Source organism: Myodes glareolus, chromosome 21 (genome assembly GCF_982192425.1).
Source record: "Myodes glareolus chromosome 21, mMyoGla1.1, whole genome shotgun sequence".
Taxonomy (NCBI): Eukaryota; Metazoa; Chordata; class Mammalia; order Rodentia; family Cricetidae; genus Myodes; species Myodes glareolus.
The window spans coordinates 47,845,588-47,870,709 of NC_142046.1; the positions used below are offsets into that span (position 1 = coordinate 47,845,588).

At 39.9% G+C, this 25,122-nt stretch overlaps 1 protein-coding gene across 3 annotated transcripts in view; it reads right to left on the minus strand.

Moving 5' to 3' along the window:
- LOC125394876 (sodium channel protein type 1 subunit alpha) overlaps positions 1-25,122 on the minus strand; it is a 140,247-nt gene that overhangs the window by 68,410 nt on the left and 46,715 nt on the right. For all 3 annotated transcript variants that reach the window (XM_087900027.1, XM_087900028.1, XM_087900026.1), the window contains exon 2: positions 6,179-6,491. In XM_087900027.1, coding sequence (XP_087756153.1) covers positions 6,179-6,442 — 264 coding nt within the window. In that variant the 5' untranslated portion in view covers positions 6,443-6,491. The remainder of the gene's footprint in view (positions 1-6,178; positions 6,492-25,122) is intronic.

Here is a 25,122-nt window from a genome sequence, read left to right on the forward strand (position 1 = left end):
GGCTTGTTGGGATATCTGTTCTGCCCGGCACCCCACAGTCGGCAATTCCCAAGGAAAATCACACACAAGACTCCATAAGATTATAAACTGATTGGCCCTTAGCTCTGGCTCCTTATTAGCTCTTATAACATATATTACCCCATTATCCTTATCTACATCAGGCATATGGCTTGGTACCTTTTTCAGCTGTCAGCTCACATGTTGCCTCTTCAGTGATCTGGGCAGGAGTGGTAGCAGAGGATAAAACTGAAGTCAAAAGGTATGTTACTTTGGAGAAGAGATTTTGCTTTGGCTTCCACAGAAAATGAGAAGCTGTGGATTCATTCTGAATTAAGAAAAATCCAGCTTGAACAAGGAAGACCACCTGAGGAATCTCTGGCAGGAACAGATGGCCCAGATGTCAGAGTTCTACATCCAGAAAAGATTCAAGATGCTGCCTGAGATGATCAAGACTCACAGATACTCCAGTCAGGACTTGATTATAACTCTAAATTTTCTTTAGGTCCCCATAAGATTATCAGCACCCCCAACCAGCAGAAAGTAGCCTGAAATACAACACCCACATTCCCAACAAATGGACTATGGGTATTTTCCTTTGTTTAAAAAAAGAAAGAGGGAAATGGTACGGGAGAATTGTCTGTATTCTGTCAATCATGTATTTTAATAAAACGCTGATTGGCCAGGCAGGAAGTATAGGCGGGTCAACCAGACAGGAAGTAGAGGTGGGGCAATGAGAATAGGAGAAGGCTAGGGAGGAGGAAGTTCCCTCCACCATTCCTGCCCAGATCACCGAAGAGGCAACATGTGAGCTGTCACACTGAGATAGGTACTGAGCCGTGTGGCTAACATAGATAATGATAATGGATTAATATAAGTTACAAGGACTAATAAGAAGCCTGACCTAATGGGCCAATCAGTTTATCACCTTATGGAGTCCTATGTGTGATTTTCTTTGAGACTTGCCGGTTGTGGGGTACTGGATGGGACAGAAACCCCAACAAGCTGGCCCTCATGTTACGTGTGTGTGTGTGTGTGTGTGTGTGTGTGTGTGTGTGTGTGTGTATGTTTGAGTGTTGTATTATTTTAATGAAAACCACTATAATGTTGAAGATACTACTTGCTTACATAAAATTAATGACCAAATTGTAGAAGGGATGCAATTTTAAAAGATTATGATTTACTAAGCAACTCCAACTTCCATCAGAGAAAACTTAATGTCCATTGATTGTTTATGAATTGTTAATGAAGCAATCTATATTTTGGAAAAAAAATTAAGACCAGTAAAGCAATAGACAGACAACCTACAGAACGTTTTAGAACACAGGTCTGTGAAAGAAGGAAAATACTATGAATGTGGCTCAGCCATGTGTTCTAAGGTACTCTATACTGGGTTTGCTGGTGCATTTTCACTATCCCAGTGCAGCAAGCTGGATAGTTTGGGTTCAAGGCCAGTCTGAGCTACACAGGGAATTACTGTCTCCAAAATGGAACAAATGAAGCACATAGCGTGTTTGGTTTAAAGGACTTAGCTCTGCCAACAGTTCTGACAGCACTGCTGTCTGATGGCTCACATTTGGAGATTTGCAATACGGGAGTTCAGTGTGAAATTGGAGGATGTACGTTTCCTTAGAAAAAAGTTCTTTCCTGATAACAGTATTTCTCTTATCAGGTTGTTCTGCTCGCACAACGAGATTTGTTCCGAATGTCAGAATGTTTTTCCTTCTTCACGCAATGTGCATTTGAAGATAAGGGCAGCGGGGTGTGGAAGGCAAGTTTAGAGGAGGGGTCCAGCGATGCTGGGCTGGCTGCCACATCAGAGCTGAGTTCACTTTGTTCTTGTTGTAAGAGCTTTTAAGTATTTGTCACAGGCTTGCGGGATTTTGTTTTCCATTTTCCTTTGAGTCATTTTATAAAATTTAAGTTCAATATAAGCCAGTTAGGGACCATCGTGGACAAAACCTTTCCTCAAGACAGTGCCTTCCACCAAATCTGAAAGTTCTTTGTTTTTGAAAGCATAGTATTTTGCTATTATTTTTATTTTACTTGCTGATTGGTTGGTTAATTTATTTTAGACAGGGTATCACTGTGTGGCTTTGGATGATCTGGATCTTGCTATGTGGACCAGGCTAACCTTGAACTCTCAAAGACTTGCTTGCCACTGCCTCCCAGGTTCTGGGGTTGAAGATGTATACCACCAGGCCTGGTAATCTGAAAGTTCTTTAAGTTAAAGAGAAAACTACAAACGATAGTCTGTGATAATTTAAATAAGAATGGTCCCATAGGCTCAAATAATTGAGTGTTTATTCATCAGGGACTGACACTCCTTGAGAAGGACTGGGAGGTATGTCCTCGGAGCAGGTGTGGCCTTGTTGGAGAAGTGTGTCACAGGGGGCAGGCTTTGAGGTTTCCAAAACCCAAGTCAGGCCCAATGATTCTTTCTATCTGCTGCCTTCTCATGCAGATGTAGAAGTATCAGCTACATCTCCAGCACCATGTCTGCATGTGTGCCACCATGTTCTCTGTCCTGATGGTAATTGACCAAACCTCTGAATGTAAGGAAGTCCCAGTTAAACGTGTTCTTTATCAAAATTTGCCAAGGTCATGGTGTCCCTTCACAGTAATCCAGCACTGACTAAGATAGTCTGGTTTCCACCTGATGAATGACTACCCTTGACACCATGTTTCACTGTGGCCTTACTCAAACCATTCGTTTACAGATTTAAAAAGAAAGATTGCAGCATCGGAGCTGGCCTGCTGGAACTCAGTTCTGCATTTTGACAAGGCCTCCTCTTGGTGACTGTAACAAATTTTAGATGGTGGGTTTTACTGGGGAATTGGAGGCTCCATATTTGGGGAAGCAGATGCCTGATAAGGAGAGGGCTTTCTAACCTTTACCATAGAAGCCTCTGACACACTGCATGGCTCTAGGAACTATAAATAAATAAATAAATAAATAAACAAACACAATCCATGGGATGAACCAAGTTCTGTGTAGCACACATGCGGGTCGTTATTCCATAAACTCCTCATACTTACTTCTGATAAATATCAACTATGGGATGAATAACCTTTGTGCTGACTGGTTTTATGTCACCTTGACATAACATCAAGTCATTTTTGAGGAGGGAACATCAATTGAAAAAATGCCTTTACCAGATTGGTCTGTGGGGAAGCCCATGGTATATTTTCTTGATTGACGGGGGTGGGGAGCCCAATCGATTGCTGTGGTGTCACCCCTGGGCAGGTGGTCCTAGGTTCTATTAAAAAAAAATCAGGTTGAGAAAGCCACGAGGAGCAAGTCAGTCAGCAGCACTCTTCCATGGCCTATGTATCAGTTCCTGCTATCAGGTTCCTTCTTGACTTTCTGTCCTAACTTTCTGCGTGCTGATTGTGATGTGGCACTGTAAACTGAAATAAGTTCTCCCCACCTCCTTCCTACATTGGGGGATGATGTTTTATCATAGCCATAGAAACTCTAAGACATTCTCTGTCACTCAAAATTGCCATTATTGGCAGCTTTTGTTCTGATCAGAATTGGGCTAATAGTAAGCTGTCTCTGAAAGTTTGGAGTATTTTAGGGTTCATGGCCAATGGAAACATTTATTTGCTTAGATAATTACAATTCCTGTTTGTTAGCTATCCGTTAAGAAGTTAGAAATGTATTGTGCTTGGTCAAAATTAACTAAAGCCATAAATGTAAAAGACAACCAATAATGTTTCTTTGGTTCTATCATCTGTGCTTCTATGGGGAAAGGGGTTGGTGAAATCATGGTGAAAATAAAATTTTAGGTGTAATATAAAATATTTATTTCAAGAATGAAAATAAAAGTTATATACATTCATATATTAATTATACGAATATGTATGTCCTTCAGATTCTTGTTATTTCTTATCAATTTCAACACATTTCTAGTAAAAGATCAAATATTTTAAAAACTGTACATCACAGTGAAGAACACCCTCACTTGAATGAAGAGCCATCCTGCAGAATGGGGAAAAAAATCTTTGGCAACTATACATCTGATAGAGAGTTAGTATCTAGAAAATATGAAGAACTCAAAAAATGAAACAAAACAAGATAACAATCCAATTAAAAAGAACAGAAAAGAGAGATGGTATTAAACCGAGTTCTTTTATGATAGATACACATGTCTGAAAAATACTTTTAAAACGCTCAACATCCTGAGGGAAATGCAGATTGAAACCTCATTAAAGTTTTAGATCACAACGACTAAGTTAATAAAACACAACAAAAGAAAAGAAAACAAAAATAAAGGAGGACAAATGCTAGGATGGATGTTGGGAGAGGGGTGCATTTATTCACTGCTGGGAGGACTGTAGACTGGTGTACCCAGGATGGAAATCAGTGCGGCAGTTCCTCCGAAGCTAGAAATCATCACTGCTGCCTGGCCTCATAGTGCTATGAAGTACTGTGCGTGCCGCCAGAGGGGAACATTCCTTCAGAACTCATCAGTCTTACCCAGGTGTGAAGCTTGCGAGCTTTTGACTTTGAAAGGCATGCCAGCTGGAACACTAGTGGCACAAACAACACAGGTGTAACCAACCCCTTTCTGGTTGGGTTTAATTCCAAAGCTACAAGACCAATCCCATACCTGGAACCATTTCTGGGACAGAGAACCTATAGCTCAGTAGATCATAAGCCTTAGCAAGAGGAACCTACTTCTAAACGGACATAGCCTTAAACCGTTTCCTATTGACCTATCATTGTACCCACAGATAATGTTTTTCAGAGAAACTTCTATTTGCAGTAGATAGTGATCTACACAGGGACTTACAACTGGCCAAGATCTAGAGAATAAGATACTAGAGACTTCTCATCCTTAAATGTAATATAAATACCATGCCTCTCCTTCCAGTGCTCAGAGAGGTGATCAGGGAAAGAGGATAAGAGTCAGGAATTGTGAAAAACTACAAGAGAAGTGTCTTAGCAAGGCACTGTAGGGGAGCTGAACGTAAGAACTCACAGCTGTTGGGACAGCATGCACAAGACCCATGCAAGTGCAAGCCAGATCAAATCCCATGGTGCAGACTGGATCTGGATGTACAAGCACACCCCTCGCTGTGGAGCTGCTGGTAATTGTGAACTGCTAAGAGGGGAAGACAGTTTCTCTCCAAGTGCAGCTTCTATTAAGCTAACCACCATAATTCAGTTGGAGACTACACAACTATGAATATTAGAGGACTGAAGGATTAAAAAGAACACAAAGCTGAGTGGGAAAAGAGTGGGGACAGGACCTGGGAAGGGCTGAGGAAGGGTGAATGCCATCCAAACTCAAAGAACTAACGAAAGCGTTAATAACAATATACATCAGTGATGATTACTCAGAAAGGCCTCAATGATTGGTATACACACAGCTATAGAGGCTTAGAATACAGGTGGATGAATATAATCGAAGTTATTTTACAACCCCTCCTGTTAAGGACTAGCAAGTGTAATAGACTAGACAGTGTCTCCCAAGAGTTCATGTCAGGGTGAAACTGTGACTTAGTTTGGAGGCAGACTTTTGCAGACATAATACAGTTAAGACGAAGCCCATATATGCTAGAAGGAACACGGACATGGTTTGATTGCAAAATGCCCCCAACAGTCTGATATATGAAAACCATGAGCCAAAATAAATAATTCCCCCCCCCCCCAAAAAAAACAAGCAAGAAAACAAAACAACAAAATGCCCTTGTATATTGCATGACTATATTATGTATGGAAACAAAAAGTTACTTGACTTATTATTTATAACATGGCAAAGGAATTGAAAGCTCTTGTGTTGTAAAACTTTCTTCCATGAGAAATCCACACAGTACATTTTGAGGTCTTTCATAACTCAGGGTGACTTCAAGATTTCAAGGTACAAAAACACATAAAATTGCTTAGTACATGTAATCTTCAGTGAGAATCTTTTAATTTGTTAAATTAGTTGCCTACAACTTACACTTATATTTAGATTTTTTTGTCCTGGTGTATTTGGGGCAACTCCATATGGTATAATATAATTTACTTACTTCTCATAAATATGTATAAAACACCCACAAAATGTGGTCTCATTTTTTTAAGCAGAAAGATGGTTAAGGCTGTGCTAATTTAATTCAGTATGTGATGCTTCTGCAGAAGTCCAATGCATGCAGTTAGTGACAAAATATACCTAATAAAAACACTTACTTTCTTATTGATATAGTAGGGGTCCAGGTCCTCCAGAGGCTCCGACACCATCTCTGGAGGAATGTCTCCATAGATAAATGGAAGGTTCTTCCCTGCTTCCAAGTCACTATTTGGCTTTGGGCCGTTTTCGTCATCATCTTTTTTGTCTGGCTTGGGATTCTTAGCCTTTTCTTCTGCAATGCGCCTTTCAATAGCTGCAAGAGATTCTCTGGTGAAGAAGTTGAAGCTGTCAGGTCCTGGTGGTACAAGCACTGTTTGCTCCATCTTGTCATCCTGCACATTTTAGTTACGATTTACTCTTCATGTGAGATTCCTAAGGCGGGAGGGACCAAAAGCATTAAGAAGATGTTAGTATCTATAAATGCTCATCTAGAAATATGAGCCAGAAGACTTCACTATTTAATATCCCCCCAAATTGAGATGGCATCTCTAAATAAAACTTTTAAACAAATGTATTCTCTATGTTGAGCTTTAGCCAAGAACCCAAGTATATCTGTGCTTGTGTTTTACTAATAAAGGAGCTGAGCTATGGGTTTAAAATTTTGTTCAGTACAGCTATATATACATTATGGTAACTGTCACCAGGTCACTGATGGAATGTCTAGCCCAAGGCCCACCTGTATGATGAATACTAATGGCCACAGAAGCATGGGACAAGAGATTAGTCAGTTCAAAAGGATGGGATAGGAGGAATCTGTCTTTGAGAAGACTTCAAATCCAGCCTTGGAGGCCGACAAGGGAGGACAAACAAGTGAGAGCTGGCTGCCATCTAGCAGAGGGTCACACAGTCAGATAGCCCTTGCTGTCCCAATCGTGCCTGTATCTACTCTGAGATGCGAGCCAGTGGAGCTGAGATCTGGGAACTGCATCATCCTGGTAGAGTCTACCTGAGCACATAGACAAATACAGTCCAAGCTGGGCCCAACGCCACTGGCATGGGTGGGATGGAGATGAACTAAACTGGAGGGAAAGCTATAAGCACAGGAGATAGCAGCTGGTCCTGAGTTCACAAAACAAGGTGGCTTCCTCAGTGAAGCAATTCTAAATCTCTTGCAGAGTGCACAGACTGCACATATTATGAGAACCCTGGTGAATCTCAACTTCATATCACGGAGTCAGACTTCAAGGCCAAATCTCAGGTGTATCCTTTTAAAATATATTTAATAAGAGCTCAAATTTCAAACACATAGTTGTGCCAAACTTCCCAGAGCCTGAGCTCTCTCCGGTACAGATTTTATTTGGATAGAGCATTAGGTCATAAAGTCACCACGCTCAGATACGGTTAGTTGTCGCTTTGCTATCTAGGTCTGTAATAGAACACTACAGTCAAATCATTTTCTTTGGCTTCTTTTCTTGGACCTCAGAGTTCACATAAAAAAAAAAAAACAGGCACCAATTTCTGTGAGGTCTGGGACCATATATTATTAAGTGGAAGAACAGGGAGAAGATAGGATTTGTATCACTTTTAGCACCTTCCACCTATTAAGTGAACTTTTCAGAGGCTCTTAAGTCTACTTGTGATGAATTGAGGGCCTGTAGAATTCAATGTTTTATCTTAAACTCTTGATTCCCCCCATAAGGCTCCTGATAATACTGGCATTTATTTATTCGGAAATAAAAGTTCAAGGCCAATAAACATGGCTGCTTTTCTCGTTAAGGAAGGATTCTAACACACAAACACACATGGTTTTTATTTTTATTGATAGGAACTATAATCTACACAAATGGTATAAATTCAAACCACGTAACAGAGTGCAGTGGGAAGAAGTCTCCACCCCACCACATTTCTCTTTCTCAGTATTAACTGCTATTTCCTGTCTCCTGCATATTTTCCCAGGGAGGTAATATGTCCATGCTATATGAGTATATGCATTTTCATATGCATCCTATTTAATCATATATACAAATAATAGTGCCATGTAAATTATTTGATGCTGCTTTTAATGAAAACATATTAATATGCATTCTATTTCAGTTTCATTTATTTTATTTATTTTTTCAGCTTATAATAATATCGCCTGTAACCTTTCTTGTTGTTGTTGTTGTTAGGTTTTTTTTGTTTGTTTGTTTGTTTTTGTCAAGACTGGGTTTCTCTGTGTAACAGTCTTAGCTCCCCTAGAACCCACTTTGTAGAGCAGGCTATCCTCAAACTCACAGAGATCTGCCTGCCTCTGCCTCCTGAGTGCTGGGATTAAAGGCATATGCCACCACCTACCCAGTTCATGAGTAACTCTTCATAACATTTTCATAATTAGTTTTGTTTGATTCTCCTCCTTCCCTTAAACTCATACCATCTCCCCGTCCTGTCCCTGCTGTATCTTTCTGCCTTTCCCCAGGCTTTGGCCTTCCACTTTCACACGGCATTTGTGCGATAGCACTTCCCCATCTCTTAAAGCTTTTTTCTCTTCTCATGGGACCCCTCCAGTTGATTGCTGTTCACCCACACGTACTGACACCTAAGTCTCACATGTTAACAGGTAAAAGTCAGGATGTGCATAGGAAAGAGAACATGTAGCATATGCATTCCTGAGGCTGTGTTATCTCATTTAGCACATTTCCCAGTGCCTTCCATTGTCATGCAGATTTCATAATTTTATCGTGGAAGCATCATACATTACTTAAACAGAACTAGATGGTATGGGTGAGTCACTCAACATCAATGCATCAAAAACCTAGATGTATGAAGCTGCTGTCAGCACAATGTACCCTTCTCTTTTACAGCAAATGTTTTATAAGTACAAGGATACGCTACAATAATGATCAGAAAGTAGTAGTACAGAAAATTCACAAATGGTGACAGAGTTGCTGTTGTCATCACTAACTGTTATGATGTAAACCTACTGACAGGCTCTACAGTACTGACAGCAGCAGAAGTCTGTTGACACCACCATCACCACAAAACCCATGAGTTTGGGACACCTTCATGAGTAAGGATTTTATTTCTCCTCTGCATGGGGCCAGCACCGAGTTGTTGCCATCTGTCCTTGATCAAGGTACCATTGTGTGGTGCCTGACAATCCTGCCTAACATAGATTTTGCTTCTCTATTTTTCGACAGTGAACAAATTTGAGAGTATGTGAGGGCATCCTCTTTCTCCTCATTTGCATTTAATCTGGGGTCTTTGTTAACCCACTTGGTCTCATCTTTGTTCTTTTGTAGCTTTAGCAGTTTCTCTTGTATGTATATATTTAGTTTTTGCATGAAGGCATATTTTAAGTACATAGTTTTTTGTAAACAACTTCTGTCTTTTAGAAAGGGTGCAACAACAGGGTTCATTTTCCATGAAGTTGTGTGGATAGAACAGAAGTGGTTACATCAAACCTTTCTATTCAGTAAAAATGAGTCACCTTAGAGAAGCAGTTTTATAAGAAAAAAATTAGGGCCATTAATTATGAGTGTCAATTGATACAGCTATACAATATCTATATATCTTGAGTATATTATGTTATATAAGTTTATGTGGCTCCCCATGTATTTCAGTCTTCTAAAATGGCTTAGTTTATATGTTGAGAATAAGCCTGACTCTTACTATAATGATGGTCAGCTCCTGCAAGCCCTACCACTATTCTGAGAACATCAGGCATATAGATCACTTCTTGATGAGATGGTTTGGGTCACTACGCAAAAATTCCACTGTCAAAGTAATAAAACCAGGTAAAATATTTTTCTTAATGTTATCATCTCACAAAAATTACTAAAAATATTTATTATTGCTTCTTCTTCTTCTTCTTCTTCTTCTTCTTCTTCTTCTTCTTCTTCTTCTTCTTCTTCTTCTTCTCTCTCTCTATTTCTCTCTCTCTCTCTGTGTGTGAAGTGTGTGTGTGTGTGTGTGTGTGTGTGTGTGTGTGTGTGTGGTGTGTATGATGGAGACTTGTGCCAGGGTGTGCAACTGGAAGTCTGAGAACAACCTTGTGGAGTTGGCCCTCTCTTTTTATCTCTAGTGAATTCCTGAGATTAAGCTCTGGTCACTAGGCTGTGCAGGAAGTACCCTTATCCACCAAGCCATCTCCCTGGCTCACTCAACTACTTGTTACTTCTATAAGGTTTGTTGTGCACTTGATGTATTCTTAAGAAAAAAACAAAAACAAAACATTTCTTTTTATGTTGACAGCAGCTTTGCTTTTTAAAATTTCATTAATTTTATTGAGCTATACATTTTTCTCTGTTCCCCTTTCTTCTTCTCCCCTCCCCTTCTACTCTTTCCCATGTTCTGTATGCTCCCAATTCACTCAGGAGGTCTTGTCTTTTTCTACTTTCCATGTAGATTAGATCCATGTATGTGTCTCTTAGGGTCCTCTTTGTTGTCTAGGTCCTTTGGGATTGTGAATTGTAGGCTAGTTTTCTTTGCTTTATGTCTAAAAGCCACTTATGAGTGAATACATATGATGTTTGTCTTTCTTGGTCTGAGTTACCTCACTTAATATGTTTTCTAGATCCATCCATTGACCTGCAAATCTCAAGATGTCATTATTTTTTTCTGCATGTAGTACTCCATTGTATAAATGTACCATATTTTCCTTATCCATTCTTTGGTCAAGAGGCATTTAAGTTGATTTCAGGTTCTGGCTATGACAAACAATACTGCCATAAATATCTCAAGACCCAACAATATTACTTCAGGATATATGCCCAAAGGATTCTCAATCATACCACGAGGACATGTGCTCAACTATGTTCATAGCAACATTTCTTTCATTTTGAGACAGGCTTCCTCTACTAGCCCCAGTTGTCCTGGAACTCAGTCTGTAGACCAGGCTGACCTTGAACTCACAGAGGCCTTCCTCTGCCTCAGGAGTGCTGAGATAAAAGGTGTGTACTGCCGCATACAACCTCAAGTGATGTTTTTAACAGAATAAAGTACTGAAACATTCTTGAATTAAGAGACTTAACTATTAGAAAATCCATTATACATTGACAATTTTTGGAACTATAAATTTGTGTAAGTTCTGTTTTATATGTATTATGAGTGTATATACATTTTTCTCTATTTTTTCTATGGTGTGGTCTTTATTATCTTGGAGTTTCTGATTAAAGTTAATGACATTTTTAATCTTTCAAAGGATCTTAAGGTATCACAAATGTGACATTAGATATTCCAGCGCCTGGGAGAGAATTGCATGGGTGAGCAGAGAGAGTCTTCCCTTTGGGAAATGATGTCTTATGTATTTTTGTTGCTTTCATTGGCTAATTAATAAAGAAACTGCTTGGCCTGGTAGGTCAAAACATAGGTGGGTGGAGTAGACAGAACAGAATGCTGGGAAGAAGGGAAGTGAGGCAGTCGCAATGCTTCTCGTACCCAAGAGACGCGGGTTAGAATCCTCCCGGTAAGCCACCACCTTGTGGTACTACACAGATTATTAGAAATGGGTTAGATCAATATGTAAGAGTTAGCCAATAAGAGGCTACAGATAATGGGCCAGGCGGTGTTTAAAAGAATACAGTTTCCGTGTAATTATTTCGGGTAAAGCTAGCCGGGAGCGGGCGGCGGGAATACAGCCTGCCGCTCCTTCTTTGCAACAGGGAAAGAGAGTGTAATGTCATAGACAGATGACAATCTAACTGAGAATACCTAGAAGACTAGATCCTAGACAGAGAAGACTCTAACCTTGCCCATCTACCAATACATTTAAAACACAGCAAGGCCAAGGTAGATCTGATGAGGTGAGATGGCATTGCTAGTATTTGGTTGTGGTTGATGCCAAACTATTCACTTAGTTGGAGGAAAATTATTGGCCTATATGTATTGCAATATAACCTGCAGGTCTTCCCAACCAGTGGAAGTCCTGATATGATATTCTTGCTGCTATATAATTTTGAGTAATAAACTTTCACTGGCTGGTGTAATGAGACAGATAGACTTGAATCAAGCGGAAGCTTTCACAGAGTCATTGTGTGTCCAGGCAGCCTTATGTTCGGTTTCTTTGCTGTGAGAAAGGCATGTCTCAAAGAGGGTGTTTCTTCCTTAACCTGGATCCTAGAATAAGAAGACACATCCACTGAAGGTCAAGAGGCATCTAACAGACTTTTCTAGGTCTAAAAGTACTGACTGATTGATATTTGACCCAGTGTGCTTACTATTGTGCAAGTGCAGTCCAAAGACTAGATCAAAGACTAGATTGCTAAATAGATTTAATTGATCTGGAATATTTGTCTTCCAGACACAAATGTTGCCTATGATTAAGATACCCTGCGCTGTAAAAGGCTCCATCTATAGTTCTGGGTGAAGAAAACAGCATCATTAGACAAATAGAAAAATCAGACCAAAGATCCTCCATAAACTGGAATTCAGGATCCTCTACCAATCATATGGCAATTCAGGAAAATTCAAAGAATTCCAATCAGCTTATGTCAGGAATCAAAAAAGAGCGGTCTGAGGAGATAGTTCAATCAGTAAAGTGTTTGTCATGCAAGCGTGAGGATCTAAGTTCAAATCTCTAGTACCCATGAAAAAAGTTGAGTGCAGTAGTCTTCCTTGTAATTCTTATGTTGGAGAGGCAGAAATGGGAGCATCATGGGCCTCCTTGGACAGTCAGTCTAGCAGAATCAAGAATTTCAGAGTCAGTGAGAGAGAGAGAGACCTCGTCACAAAAATTAAGTGGAGAGTGGCAGAGAAAAAAATCTGCTGTCTCTGGTCTCCTATGCACAGGAACACACACACACACACACACACCTCTGTGCACACACACATAAACCCCTGTGCACACATGTTCACACACACATGAGCACACACATGCATAAGCACATGGACACACTCCCCCACGGGAATACATACACAAACATACAGCAAAGAACACCTAATGATACCAATTATAAGCAAATTATTTGAGTTAAGATGTTTTAGTATCATTCTCATGCCCTGAGGCCAGCCCTCCCAACTGCTACAGAAGGAGAGGGGTAAGGAAGGGAGGACATCTTTCTCTCACCCACACCACCATATCCAAGAGGAGTCCCAGTGAGGACCCAGAAGAAACCAGAGGCCTTGAGCCAGACCAAAGACTCATTGCAACGATTACTTGCAAGTAAAGATGTTTGGCCTGAGGGGTACACTGTGCGACTCACTATGTCACGCTACAGTTTTCTGCATGAGATTTTTTTCTTTCCTTTTAAATTTTATTTGGGGAGGAGGCTGAAGGGGCAGAGGGTAGATACAAAGGAATGGGGAGATGAATGGGATTGGGATGTATGATGTGAAATCCACAAAGAATCCATAAGAAGTTTGAAAAAAAAGGTGTTTTAGTAAAGAAGTCTTCCACTAAAAGGTTCAAAGACAGCCATATCATGGTGAGCGGAGTGATGGTCCAGCTACAGAGATTTTCTAGAAATGCTGTTGTCTTTCACTGTGTTATTCTGAGATAACAAGAAAGAACTGGGCTGGTGGCACAGGAAGTCTGACATGACTGCTCTAGCTTACCGACTAGAAATTAAGGGTGCACTTCCTAAAGGAAGACTTTTAACAGAAGGTTAGTTCCCGCCCATTTTCCTCTTTCCATTTCACTGTCTGTAGAAATTGGAGGTATCAATTTAGTTTTATTGGAAAAACCATATTACTATAAACTCTCCAAAGATACAGGCAGTAGAAATGTCACACACTCGCTCCTCTCCCCGGCAATGCAAGTCATGTTTGCCAATGGTGCCGAAAATGTGGGTATTATGTAGCTATTCTTAGCAGCCTACAGGAATTTAGGATTCTGCTAGGGTCAGCATTTTCCTCTTTATTGCTATGAAATAATAATGGAAATAAGCAAAAACAAAAGGCAGATTTGCTGTGTATAATTCTCTCAGATGGAAAAAGAAGATAACATAGTAAGAGCAGATGTAGAAAGTTGTTTTAATCCCAGTATTCCCAGTCTGTATGAAAGCACTTCTGGGACACATGGCACAATTAGACTGATTACCTGAGAGATAGTAAATGCACTCTGTGGCAAAATATTTTCTGTATATCAAGGCATTAGTGATTTTAAGAGCTCAGAATTATATTTTTGTGTGATTTTCACTTTTCATTTCTTGTGGATATTGCTTGGACAACACAGGATATAAAATGGCTCAAGAGAAATCTATAAGCTGCTATAGCAAGAAAGGTGTTTAAATTGTGTGACACATGAAATGTTCCAGATTCTCTGTAGAAGGTGGATGTCTCTTTCACATAAAGCTAATTTGAAGACGCCCTTCCTAGTCTCGTAATTCTTATGAATGGCTTCATCCCAAAGCCAAGGTGTCCAAGGTATTGCTATGCATTAAGGAGTATGGGACAGCCAGAAAGAAGCAGCAAAGTGCCATAGCAGACATAAGGAGACTGAGAAGGAATGAGAGAGGAGTGTTAACCACAGATCACCTACCCTGGCAAATGGCTCTCTACAGTCCACACTTAGACTCCTTGAAATGATCAAGGAACACAGCCATTTCTCCGAGTTAGGAGAACTTCAGACCAGCAGTGTGTGGGCTGCAGCAAGTTGATGGGGAAGGATTCTATGTATAACATCTGGACCCTGCACAATTTTCTAGTCTATGATACAATTCTATCTCTAACACTACTGACTCCTGTTCAAAAAAGAATCATTTAAGCAGAGAGTATGCAGAAAGAATTTATAGGAAACAAGTCATGAAAGATGAAATAATTTCTTAATTTTAAAATTAACTAAATTAATTTCCTCTACATAGCATTTATAATTTATGATATAAAACTACAGTCAGTTTATTATTTAAAATTGTACTTGGTAGCTCTTAATCTGAAATTTAAAGTCAGTCGCCCTGTCTTGCTTTTGTGGTATACTGCTCTGATTTATAGACACCCTTCAGGAGGTTCTAAGCTTTCTGTGTGCCCACCAGTGGATGACTGGTAACTTTGTACAGAGGACACACTACCAGATGCCAGGACATCTGTCACAGCAGCTGGAACACTGAGCCAAATCTATTTTTGTCTTGATATATGACACATGATTTGTGCAATCAATTTTGTACATTCTGAAAATATTCATTTAATTTATGCCATGGGCAAGATCTTAAAGATTGTCTGGGAGCGGGGAGAAAAAGAGTACAGTGGGGAGTTACAGCGAGGAAGATAATGGTTCTCACAAGCTTCTCTATGAAACAGGCTCCAAGCTTTTGATTTATTTTAGGATTTGGTTATTCTTACTTTAATGGAGTCATGAATTTAAGTCCCAAAATAGAAATGGAGGTTAAACATTGCAGCATTGATCCTTAGGATGGAAACCCTCTTTTGACTTTACAAGTCAGCGTGTTTGCGTGTATCTGTGTGTCTGTATGTGTGCAAGAACAAGGAGCAGTAGCAGTATCTTAAATTATTACTAACACATTCAAAAATAACAGTAAACATGATATAATCTGTATTCAGAAATCTCAGAGTGTTTTTTTCTAAAATACACACACATTTTAATGCTTATCGCAAATATTGTTTTTGGACATTAAAGTCAACACCATAGACATGTAAGATGTCAGAACATGAAGTTCCGTGCTTGTCCCTCACTCTTTTGACCTAACTAGTTTTGACGTTCTGGCCCTTTGCTCAAAGGCTGAATGGTGAAGAACTGTTAAATGGTATCGTCAAAATAAAAACTTTTGCAGGAAATGATATTTTTAATCCATGCCTTTTATTCTGTTCAGTATGTTTTCTAAAATTCCTTAACTATGAAAAAATCATTTTGGTTATTCTCAGTAACATATTCTCAATAACAGCTGTCATAGCATAATTGCATGTGTTTGTGAAACTTTGCAAACAATTTGAATGTTACTGTAACATTCAGCAAAAGCCTACAGCCAAGTTACTTTCTCTGCTACTTAATTCTCAAGTATCCCTCCTGCAACTCTATTCTCAACACAATCATTTGCTGAAGCTACTAAGCTTGGCGGGGCGTTATTAGCAGTTGATCTGGAGATGCTACAGAAAGAGAAAAGAAGGGTCTATGTGGTGGAAACTGCGGCTCTTTGCTGCATCGATTCCTGGGTGGGAGGAGCATGTGTCCATGATGCTGCAACACCAGCTCCTCACCTGGGACTCAGCTTCCAGCCTGGGGATTAGAAGAGGCCAGGTGGGTTTTATGTCAGTGAGTCAGTGAGATTATGAATGATCTCAATGACTTAAAACATCCTAATAGGAGGTTGACAAGATGGCTGGATGGGTAAAGGACACTTGCTGGCTAGCCTGATTTGCAGCCCTGGAGCCCAATGGTGAAGAAGAAAAACCTCTTCCACCAGTTGTCCTCTGACCTCTACACACACACACACACACACACACACACACACACCAAACAAACAAACAAACAAATAAAGGTAAGAATTTTTAAAGACTCAAATCTCAAACAGGTTGCCCATACATACATTCATACATACATACATACATAAAATGTTAAGTTTGGATTTGAAATACACAGTATATTTTTGGCCTTCAGTATAGGCATAGCGGGGCATTGAGACAGTGATAGTGATTTGAAATTCAAGTTTAACTGATTATCTTTCTTATTTGTTTAATAAGTCTGGTACTCTTACATCTGAAGAAAGACCTCTATTATGAAATATTTCTTCAAATTGTCTGAAATTCATTTGATTCACATTAACTGTACAGCTTAATAGAATTTTCTCTTTAAAAGACACTTAAGTCCGGGACACCTATGAGCTGCTCATGTATCATTGTGAATTAACTCAAAGAGATTTAAAGAGACTGATTACTTCTCAATGTCTACCTCATTTCTGTGAAAGAAAATTCCTGGAAAAAGAAGCTGTGTGTGCAAAGGCTGCTGGACTGATCAAAACTTTAATGACATTAGAGAGGCTGTAATGTTTCTGATCCAGGTAGCCTGGTTACAGTTCCCCCTCCTCCCAGATCCTACCCAGCTTCCTTCTCCTGCAGATCTGTTCCACCTCTGTTTCTTCTTCAGAAAAGGGCAGGACTCCTAGAGACCACAGCCAAACAGGACGAAATAAGATACAAAAGACAAAGCAAAAACCCTCCTATGGAGGCTGGACAAGACAACCTGATAGGAGAAGAAGAGGACCAAGAGCAGGAAAAGAGAGATACGCCGACTACCACTGTTAGAAGTGCCTCACCCAAACACCAAACTAGCAACCATAACATACATGTGTAGGGCCTCAGGTCGACCCACACGGGCCCAGATTTTACTGTTTCAGTCTCTGTGAACCCATGTGAGCCCTTCTTAGGTGATTTAGTGGGCCATGGTCTCCTAGTGTCCTCCATCCCTCTGACACCTACAATCTTTTCTGCCCATTTTCCATGGGGTTCCCTGAGCTCTGAGGGGAGGGAACCAACAGGATGCCCAACTTAGACTCAACATAATGTCTGGCTGTGGGTCAATGCACATGCTCCTTTGGGACTATCTTTATCCCTAAAGAGCTATTCCTTGTCCATCTCTGTATCAGTCCTCATATCTTGATAAACAAACTAAAAAAAAACTTGTATAAATAAAATATCAACTTAATGAACCACTATGCCCCACCAAAGCAAGGCTAAGAAAGTTGCTATCAGATATCAAGTGAGGCCTGTCTACCTGGCTAAGGTTTGCTCCTTGATCATCCACCAATGCATTTTAAAGTTCTCTTGATTAATAACTTCCCTTTGTTTTACTATTACACAACTTCATCAAAGTGCTTCCGCATGAGAACACGGAATGGGTATAATATTGCGCCCTATTTTATAAGCCATGTCCATTCAAATTTGGTTCCAAAGTCAATAAGGATTTCTTCCTCTCTTTGAGTGGTGAGTTAGTTAGTTTTCTGTTGCTGTGATCAAACACCATGGCCAAGGAAACTTACAGAACAAGGAGTTTGTTTTAGTTCCGGGTTCCAGAGAATTAGGGTCCATGATGGTGGAATGAGAACATGGCAGACGAAGAAGCAGCTGAGAACTCACATCTTGAACCACAAGTAGGAATCAGAGAGAGTGTACTGGGAATGATGTATGATTTTTAAAAACCTCAAAGCCCAATCCTAGAGACATACTTTCTCCTGGAAGTCCAGACGTGCCATGCCTCCCCAAGCAGAGGTCGCCAAGTGGGGATCAAGTACTCAAAAGCTTGAGATTGTGGAAGACACAGCGCATTCAAATCAACACAAAGTGGGAGCTGTGCTCTGGGCATCACCATGGCTCAGGACTAATGTGGGCTGATCTGATTGAGGATGTGAGAGATTTTTGTGTGTTTGGTTTGGTTTTGGTAGGAAGAGGAAGAGAATGGCACAGACAGTGAATTGTTAATTCAAAGGAAGGGAGTGAGTTGAACTGATTGTAGTGGTTCTTTTCTTATAGGATTATCATGTGCCAGGGAATGGTGTCTTAAAAAGATGAGTTTGGGGGAAAAAAATGAGAGGTAAATCAAATGAGAAAAAGCAGCAGGGTGAGCGAGTGTGAGAACTAATGTGTAACCTGCAGGTTATACTTAATAAAACGGTGTCACAGTCTAGATTTTTTTGTTATAAAAGCACATTTTAGCTGGTCTTTTCAAATAAGTACCTATGTGAGTTGATAGATATGTTCATCTGTTTCATGGTGGTGAACAATTTCAGCATTCTGTGTGCATCCTATAAGGTCACGTTGGTGCTGTAAATGTGCACAGGAAGAGCCACTTAAAATCAGAGCAAGGACAGAGAGCATGATGTGGCAGAGAAAACTCTTTTTACACCACAATTTTTCTTGAAATATGAAGTTCTCATGAGTGGAGCTGCTGTTATGCTTTATTTCATGTGTAGATTATAAAAAATGTTGTAAGCAGTTTATGTGGGATCTCACTCCCACATATCATTGGTTAATAAAGGAACTGCTTTGGGCCTATAGCAGAGCTATAGGGGAAAAAAGCTAGGCAGGGAAAACTAAACTGAAATTTGGGAGAAAGGAGTAGTTGGAGATACGTCATGTAGCCCTGCTGGAGACAGACGCTGGAACTTTAGCCGGTAAGCCCCAGTTATGTGATGACACACAGATTAATAGAGATGGGTTAAATTAATATGTAAGAGTGATCCAATGAGAGGCTAGAATTAATGGGCCAAGCAGTGCTTTAATTAATATGGTGTCTGTGTAATTATTTTGGGGCTAAGCGGCCAGGAACAAACGAGTGGCTCCTTCACCAAGCCGTGACAATTGTTTTCATAAAAGATGGAGAAATTATAATAACCTAGTAAAAGAATAGAATTTATTTCAGTTTTATACTTCTAAGAGAATAATTTTCTTTGGAGAGTAATTATTATTATTGACTCAATAAATATAAAGATACTATGCATTTGTGTAGAGGAAGGTGATGATTCTAAGGGGCAAAATGTTCACAGTGAGTTTGTGGGTTCGTGTCTCTATTTGGAATGTTCTCTCCATACGGAAGGGTTGTTATTCCACACAGGGAAGGCAGATTTGTCTCTGCTCTGGGCATTACAGTGACGGATGCCTCTGATTAGCAGTCCTGTCCTTCAATAAAGATCAGATCTTCTCCAGGCTCAATCTACCACATAAGGAAAACACGGTGGAGTGATAGAGAAGGGTCAGAATAAGAGGGGGAAAACAGACTCCATTCCAAAGAAAACCATAAGGAGGAGCTTCGGAAATCCAAAAGGCAGCAAAAAGAAAACTGAGAGCTTGTAGAAAAAGGTGACAGACCAGTAAGACATAAACCAAATACCTCCACCTGCACGACTCCATGGTGAGGAGGAAAAAAAGCGGAAGCCATTTCGAAAGCTGAGAGGGAAGAGACTGGGGCACTGGTCCAAGGACAGTCTCACAGCACTTCTAAGGTTCAAAACCCGCTCAGTTCTTGGTGAGACAGTGACTCCTCCATTGCACAGGTTTGTGGCTGAGAAAATTCCTATCGAGTCACTCTGCAGGACCCAGAGTGCGGGCCAGACAAGATTTTGAAATCTATTTTTTAAAACTGAGTTAAGAATATGAAGCCACGAACTTGGGAAGCAGCGTGTAGGAGGACACAACCCAGAAGGAGTTGGAGGAGAAGGAGAGAAGTTATGCAGACACAGTGCTCATATATAACACCCCCAGAAAGTAAAATATTTTTTTAAAGTGATGAAAACAACAGATTCCCGAGAACCCGGGAACATGACAGCAGGGACTAACCAGAAATCAGGAAACCTCAACTTGACCTGCTATAGTCCTAGGATAACAAAAAGGGCCCAGGAAGGAGTTGGGAGGTGCAGTTGGCAGAAAGCTCAGTTTAGGCAGGAAGTCCATAGGGAAAGAGAACCCTGCTGTTAGTCACTGGAAACACATCTCATTCACTGAGAGTAAACTTGGAATTTGATAACTGAGTCTGAGGCAGGTAATATATTGTGTAGTAGGAGACCACTTGTTCATTTCCGGCTACCCAGACCACAACATAATCACTCAAAAACTATATTATTTGCAATACTGTTTGGTCAATACCTTAAGCATATTTCTGGCTAACTCTTATATCCTAAACTAACTCATCTCCACTAATCTGCGTATTGCCACGTGATTTTGGCTTACTAGGTAAAGATCTAGGCATCTGTCCTTGGTAACTGCCTCTTTTCTTTTTAACCCACACGATTCCCAGCTTTCATATTTTTCATTTATTAAGCTCTTAGTAGAACTTTTATAGTTTTTTAAGATATGTTTCTTGTTCCCATCACACCTTTATGTAATTTTATTCACACATATGTTTTCTTAATTGGACAGTCTTTTGTCTTTTCCTTGATTTTTACTTCTTTTTTACCTCAGTGTTTCCGCTTTTCAGTCTGCTAGACTTTTTCCAGCATTTTGACTTTACCTTGTATTATTTTAACTTGGAATTTTTTCTTTTAATTTTTACTTTTTCTTACTTCTTACCCTTTCCTGCTCATCTCCATAACACCCATCTATACTCTTTTTCCTTTCCTCTTATTAACCTCACGCCTCTCCTCTACTCCTTTTTCTGTCTCTCTGTCCTTTTCTCTTTCATTTACTACTTCCTTATTTACCCTAAATAACAAGCATGTCTCTATCTTGAATGCAATGGTGTTGGTATTGTTATAGCATTTGCTTTCTTCCCTCTGCTTGGAACTAGTGACTAAAAGCTCCAGAGTAACCTGCTTGTTGGCACTGTGTGATGAATCCTAACCTGCTTGGCACTGCGTGGTGGATCTTAACCTGCTCTGCCATGTGCAGTGAATTGGAACTATAATTGTAGAACTAAGGGTACAGAGGCAGGAGGATTAAGAGTTCAAGTTTAAACTTAGCCAAACCAGTCTGAGGCCAGCTGGGGCCTCTTCATGAGATCATATGTCAAAACAGAAACAAAAAAGGAATAGGAAAAAGAAAAATGGCTGATATAACATGCAGTCTTCAAATACAACTGCAAGAGATGTGTTAACACCAACAGGTATAAAAATTGCAGCATAGAAGCACAGGAATGAGACCAAGAGAAACAAAAGACTGTCTCAAAAGGCCATACTTCCTCAACTAGTCAAAACACACATTAAAACAGGTAAACATCTAGATGGAAATTTGACAAGTTTATTTGCTCAGTGACCTCTAAGAGGATGCAAACAAGAAGATGAATTCAATCTAGTATTTGGAGAGGAACGGCAACAACCCAGAATAAAAAGTCAGCAAAACTGATGAGAAAATCAGGAATATAGCTGAAAAAAATCAGTGACGTGAAAGATTCGGCAGGAAAATTAAGATTTTTGAAAAAAATTAAAAATTGGTAGAAATAATGAAATAAAAAACAAATAAGCCAATGTGAAAAAATGATTTAATCAAAGAGAAAAAGAATATGATGAAATCAGCAAATCCCTAATGCTAGAAAAAACTAATTATTTAACCAACAAAAAAGAAACAACAAAGAAACTTATAGGAATTAGTAAACATAGCTCAAGAATAGCATTATATGTAAACAGCCAGAACTCAACAATAAACACAGATTGGGCACAGAGATGCCTAGATAAAAAACAGAAACAAAACAAAACAAATATTTAAAAAAAATGTGTGACTCTATACTTCCCTACTACTGGCTCTAAGAAACAGGTCCTATGGGTAAAGCCAGACACTGTCAGACAAGGAGTTCGTGAAAGACAGTCTAGACAACCTAACAAGTGAATGAAAGCTGGAAATAAGCTGGTGGAGCTGTCCTATGTCTATGATAACATAGATTCAAAGCAAATTAGTCAGAAAACATAAAGAAGGCCAAGTGAGCAATAACTGGAACAATTCATCAAGAAGACATTGAACCTGAGGGGCACATCTGTAATCCCAGCACTAGACAGATGAAGAGGTGATTCTCTGTGTGTCTGAGGTCAGTCTGATCAGCAGTTCCCAAACTGGGCTGCATAGAGACACTGGCTCAACTAAAAGACGATAAAACAATGGTCGATAGGCCCCAAATTCCCCTATTTCATAAAACAAACACTAATGGAGAAAAAAAAAATTAGATATATTCTGTAACAGTGGTAGATGATTACAATATTAGACAACTGTCTTTAGATACATTATCCAAACTGATGACCATTAAAGGAATTTCAAAGTTAAACTATATCATATGTCAAATGGACTTAAGAGATATATACAGAATATTCAATTCAACATACGTGTATACAGGTTACATATTTTTCTTGGGAACCTCTGGAAATACCTTTAAAAAGGCAATGTGCTATGTGGCAAAACAACTCTTAACCAATAAATATAAAAGAATTAAAATAATTTCTTATATCAACTTCGATCACAGGGGAATATAACTAGAAATCAACAGCACGTGAAACTGAAGAGAATATACAAACACAAGGAGATGAAACAATACACTCTCTTGTGTGTGTGTGCATGTAGAGGCAAGAGGTAGATGCATGTATGTGAGTCTCTCTCTCTCTTTCTCTCTCTCTCTCTCTCTCTCTCTCTCTTTTTGGTTCAATTCTGTCACTAAACCTGTTGTTTGTTGATTTGGTCAGATTGATTGACCGGCCAGCATGTTCCCAGCATCTTCCTATTTCTGTCTCTGCAAAGCTTCATTTACAGGAATGTGCTGCCCTATGGCCATATTATGTGGGTGTTGTGGATCTGAAGCCAGATCCTCTGCTTCTAAGACTTTACTGACCTGGCCTCTGAAAGGTATACTTTTGAATGACAAGTGAGACAGTGAAAGAGTCAAGAGAGGGGATTTCAAAATTGCTGGACTCATAAGTAAAAAAAACATAACCTAAAAGAATTCTTGGTACAGAAAGAAAGCGGTTCTAGAAGGAAAGTTTCTAGCTGTGAGCGTTTACATTAAAAATCAGAGCGATCTCTCTATTTCCGGTAGATGGTGATTATACCGTGAGTCACCACGGGCTAAAGCGCAGAGAGGAAGAAACTGCAGCATGCTCAGGCCTAAAGGGAACATATTACTGTGACTCCCCCACCCCAAGGCTCAGGGATCACAGAGGACGAGAATGAGAATCTAGCATAAGAGCCTACGGTGGTGGATGACCTTCTGCACCCAGCAGGGCAGTTGTACACATGAACTTAGAGCTGTCGTGACCGCATGTACGATCCCTATGTAAGATTGGTCCAGTTGCCAGCAGGCAGAAGGGAACTGGGTACAACCCCATCCAAGCTCTGAAGTTACTGACACTTGGAAGTTGCTCAGTGAGGGAGAAACAATTTTTCCTAAGAGTACAACCCCTGGTTCGTTGACCAATCTCCTGTGGTAGACTAAACATTAATGGGTTTTATAAGGTTAAGAACAACAACAACAATAACAACAACAATAACAACAAACAATGGACACAAAGTTAGGTGAGTAGCGGAATGCTGTTAAAAAGCTAGGGGAGGAGTCAAATATGATCAAAGCACGTTATTTTTCACCTCTCAAAGAACTAATAAAAGACCAGAGAGATATCAAGCAAATATCATAATGTTGCACATTAAGCACTGAGAAAAATGAGAACCGATCCTATTCCCCAACAAGAAAGGCTAATAGTCATGATGGAAATTAAAGAGAAAATTAAAAGAAATATATAGAATTCATAAAAAGAATGGAGATGATTCTTTGTCAACATAAAATTGACAAAGACAAAAGGAAAAAGGGTTCAGACTAGAAAAATTATGAATGAAATAGGTTATTTCAGTTTCTAACATAAGTTAAAGAATCAGTAGAGACTAGCTTTAGACAGTGGGCTCTAAAACCTGGTTTCTAGCTTTAGCAGGAACCTCACAGGGGTTCTCCAAACTCAACTCAGAACCTGGCTGCTCAAGCTTCCTGTGCTTGCTAGCTACGTTCTCATCATTAAGCAATAAGGGATTCCAGGACTTCGGCATTGAGTGTTTCCACGTCAGTGGTTGCCTTAGTCACCGTTCTATTGCTGTGAAGAGGCACCATGACCAAGGCAACTCTTATAAAGGAAGCATTTAATTGGGGACTTGCTTACAGTTTCTGAGTCCATTATCATCAGGGCAGGGAGCCTAGCAGCGGGCAGGCACTGGAGAGGTAGCTAGGAGCTACATGCTGAATGGCAGGCAGGAGGCAGAGAGACAGAGAGACAGAGAGACAGAGACAGGGAGAAACTTTTGAAACCCCAAAGCTAACCCCCAGGGAAGTCTCCTCTAGCAAGGTCACATCTCCTAATCTTTCTCAACAGTTCACTAACTGGGAACCAAGCATATGAGCCTATGGGGGCCAATCTCCTTGAAGCCAGCACAATGTGTTTTCCCCATTGTAGATTTCAGTACCCTACAAACTGACTTTGTACACACAGACACCCAAAAAATGCAAGCAAGACCCCTAAGGAGCAGAAGGCTGCACTGGGCATGACGGCAGACAGGCTCGTCCACCTGTGCTTGTGTGAGTCATAACAGATGCGCTCACCAGAGATAAAGGACTTTGTTTTTCACTCAGTTTCATAAAGGATGTAAACTATTCCTAGCAAAAGTGAAGTGATAAGTATGAATTTCGTGTTAGGTCTCCTGGAACCATAACCAGACCCCGAGGCCCTCTCCAGTGTACCGTTCACTAAGC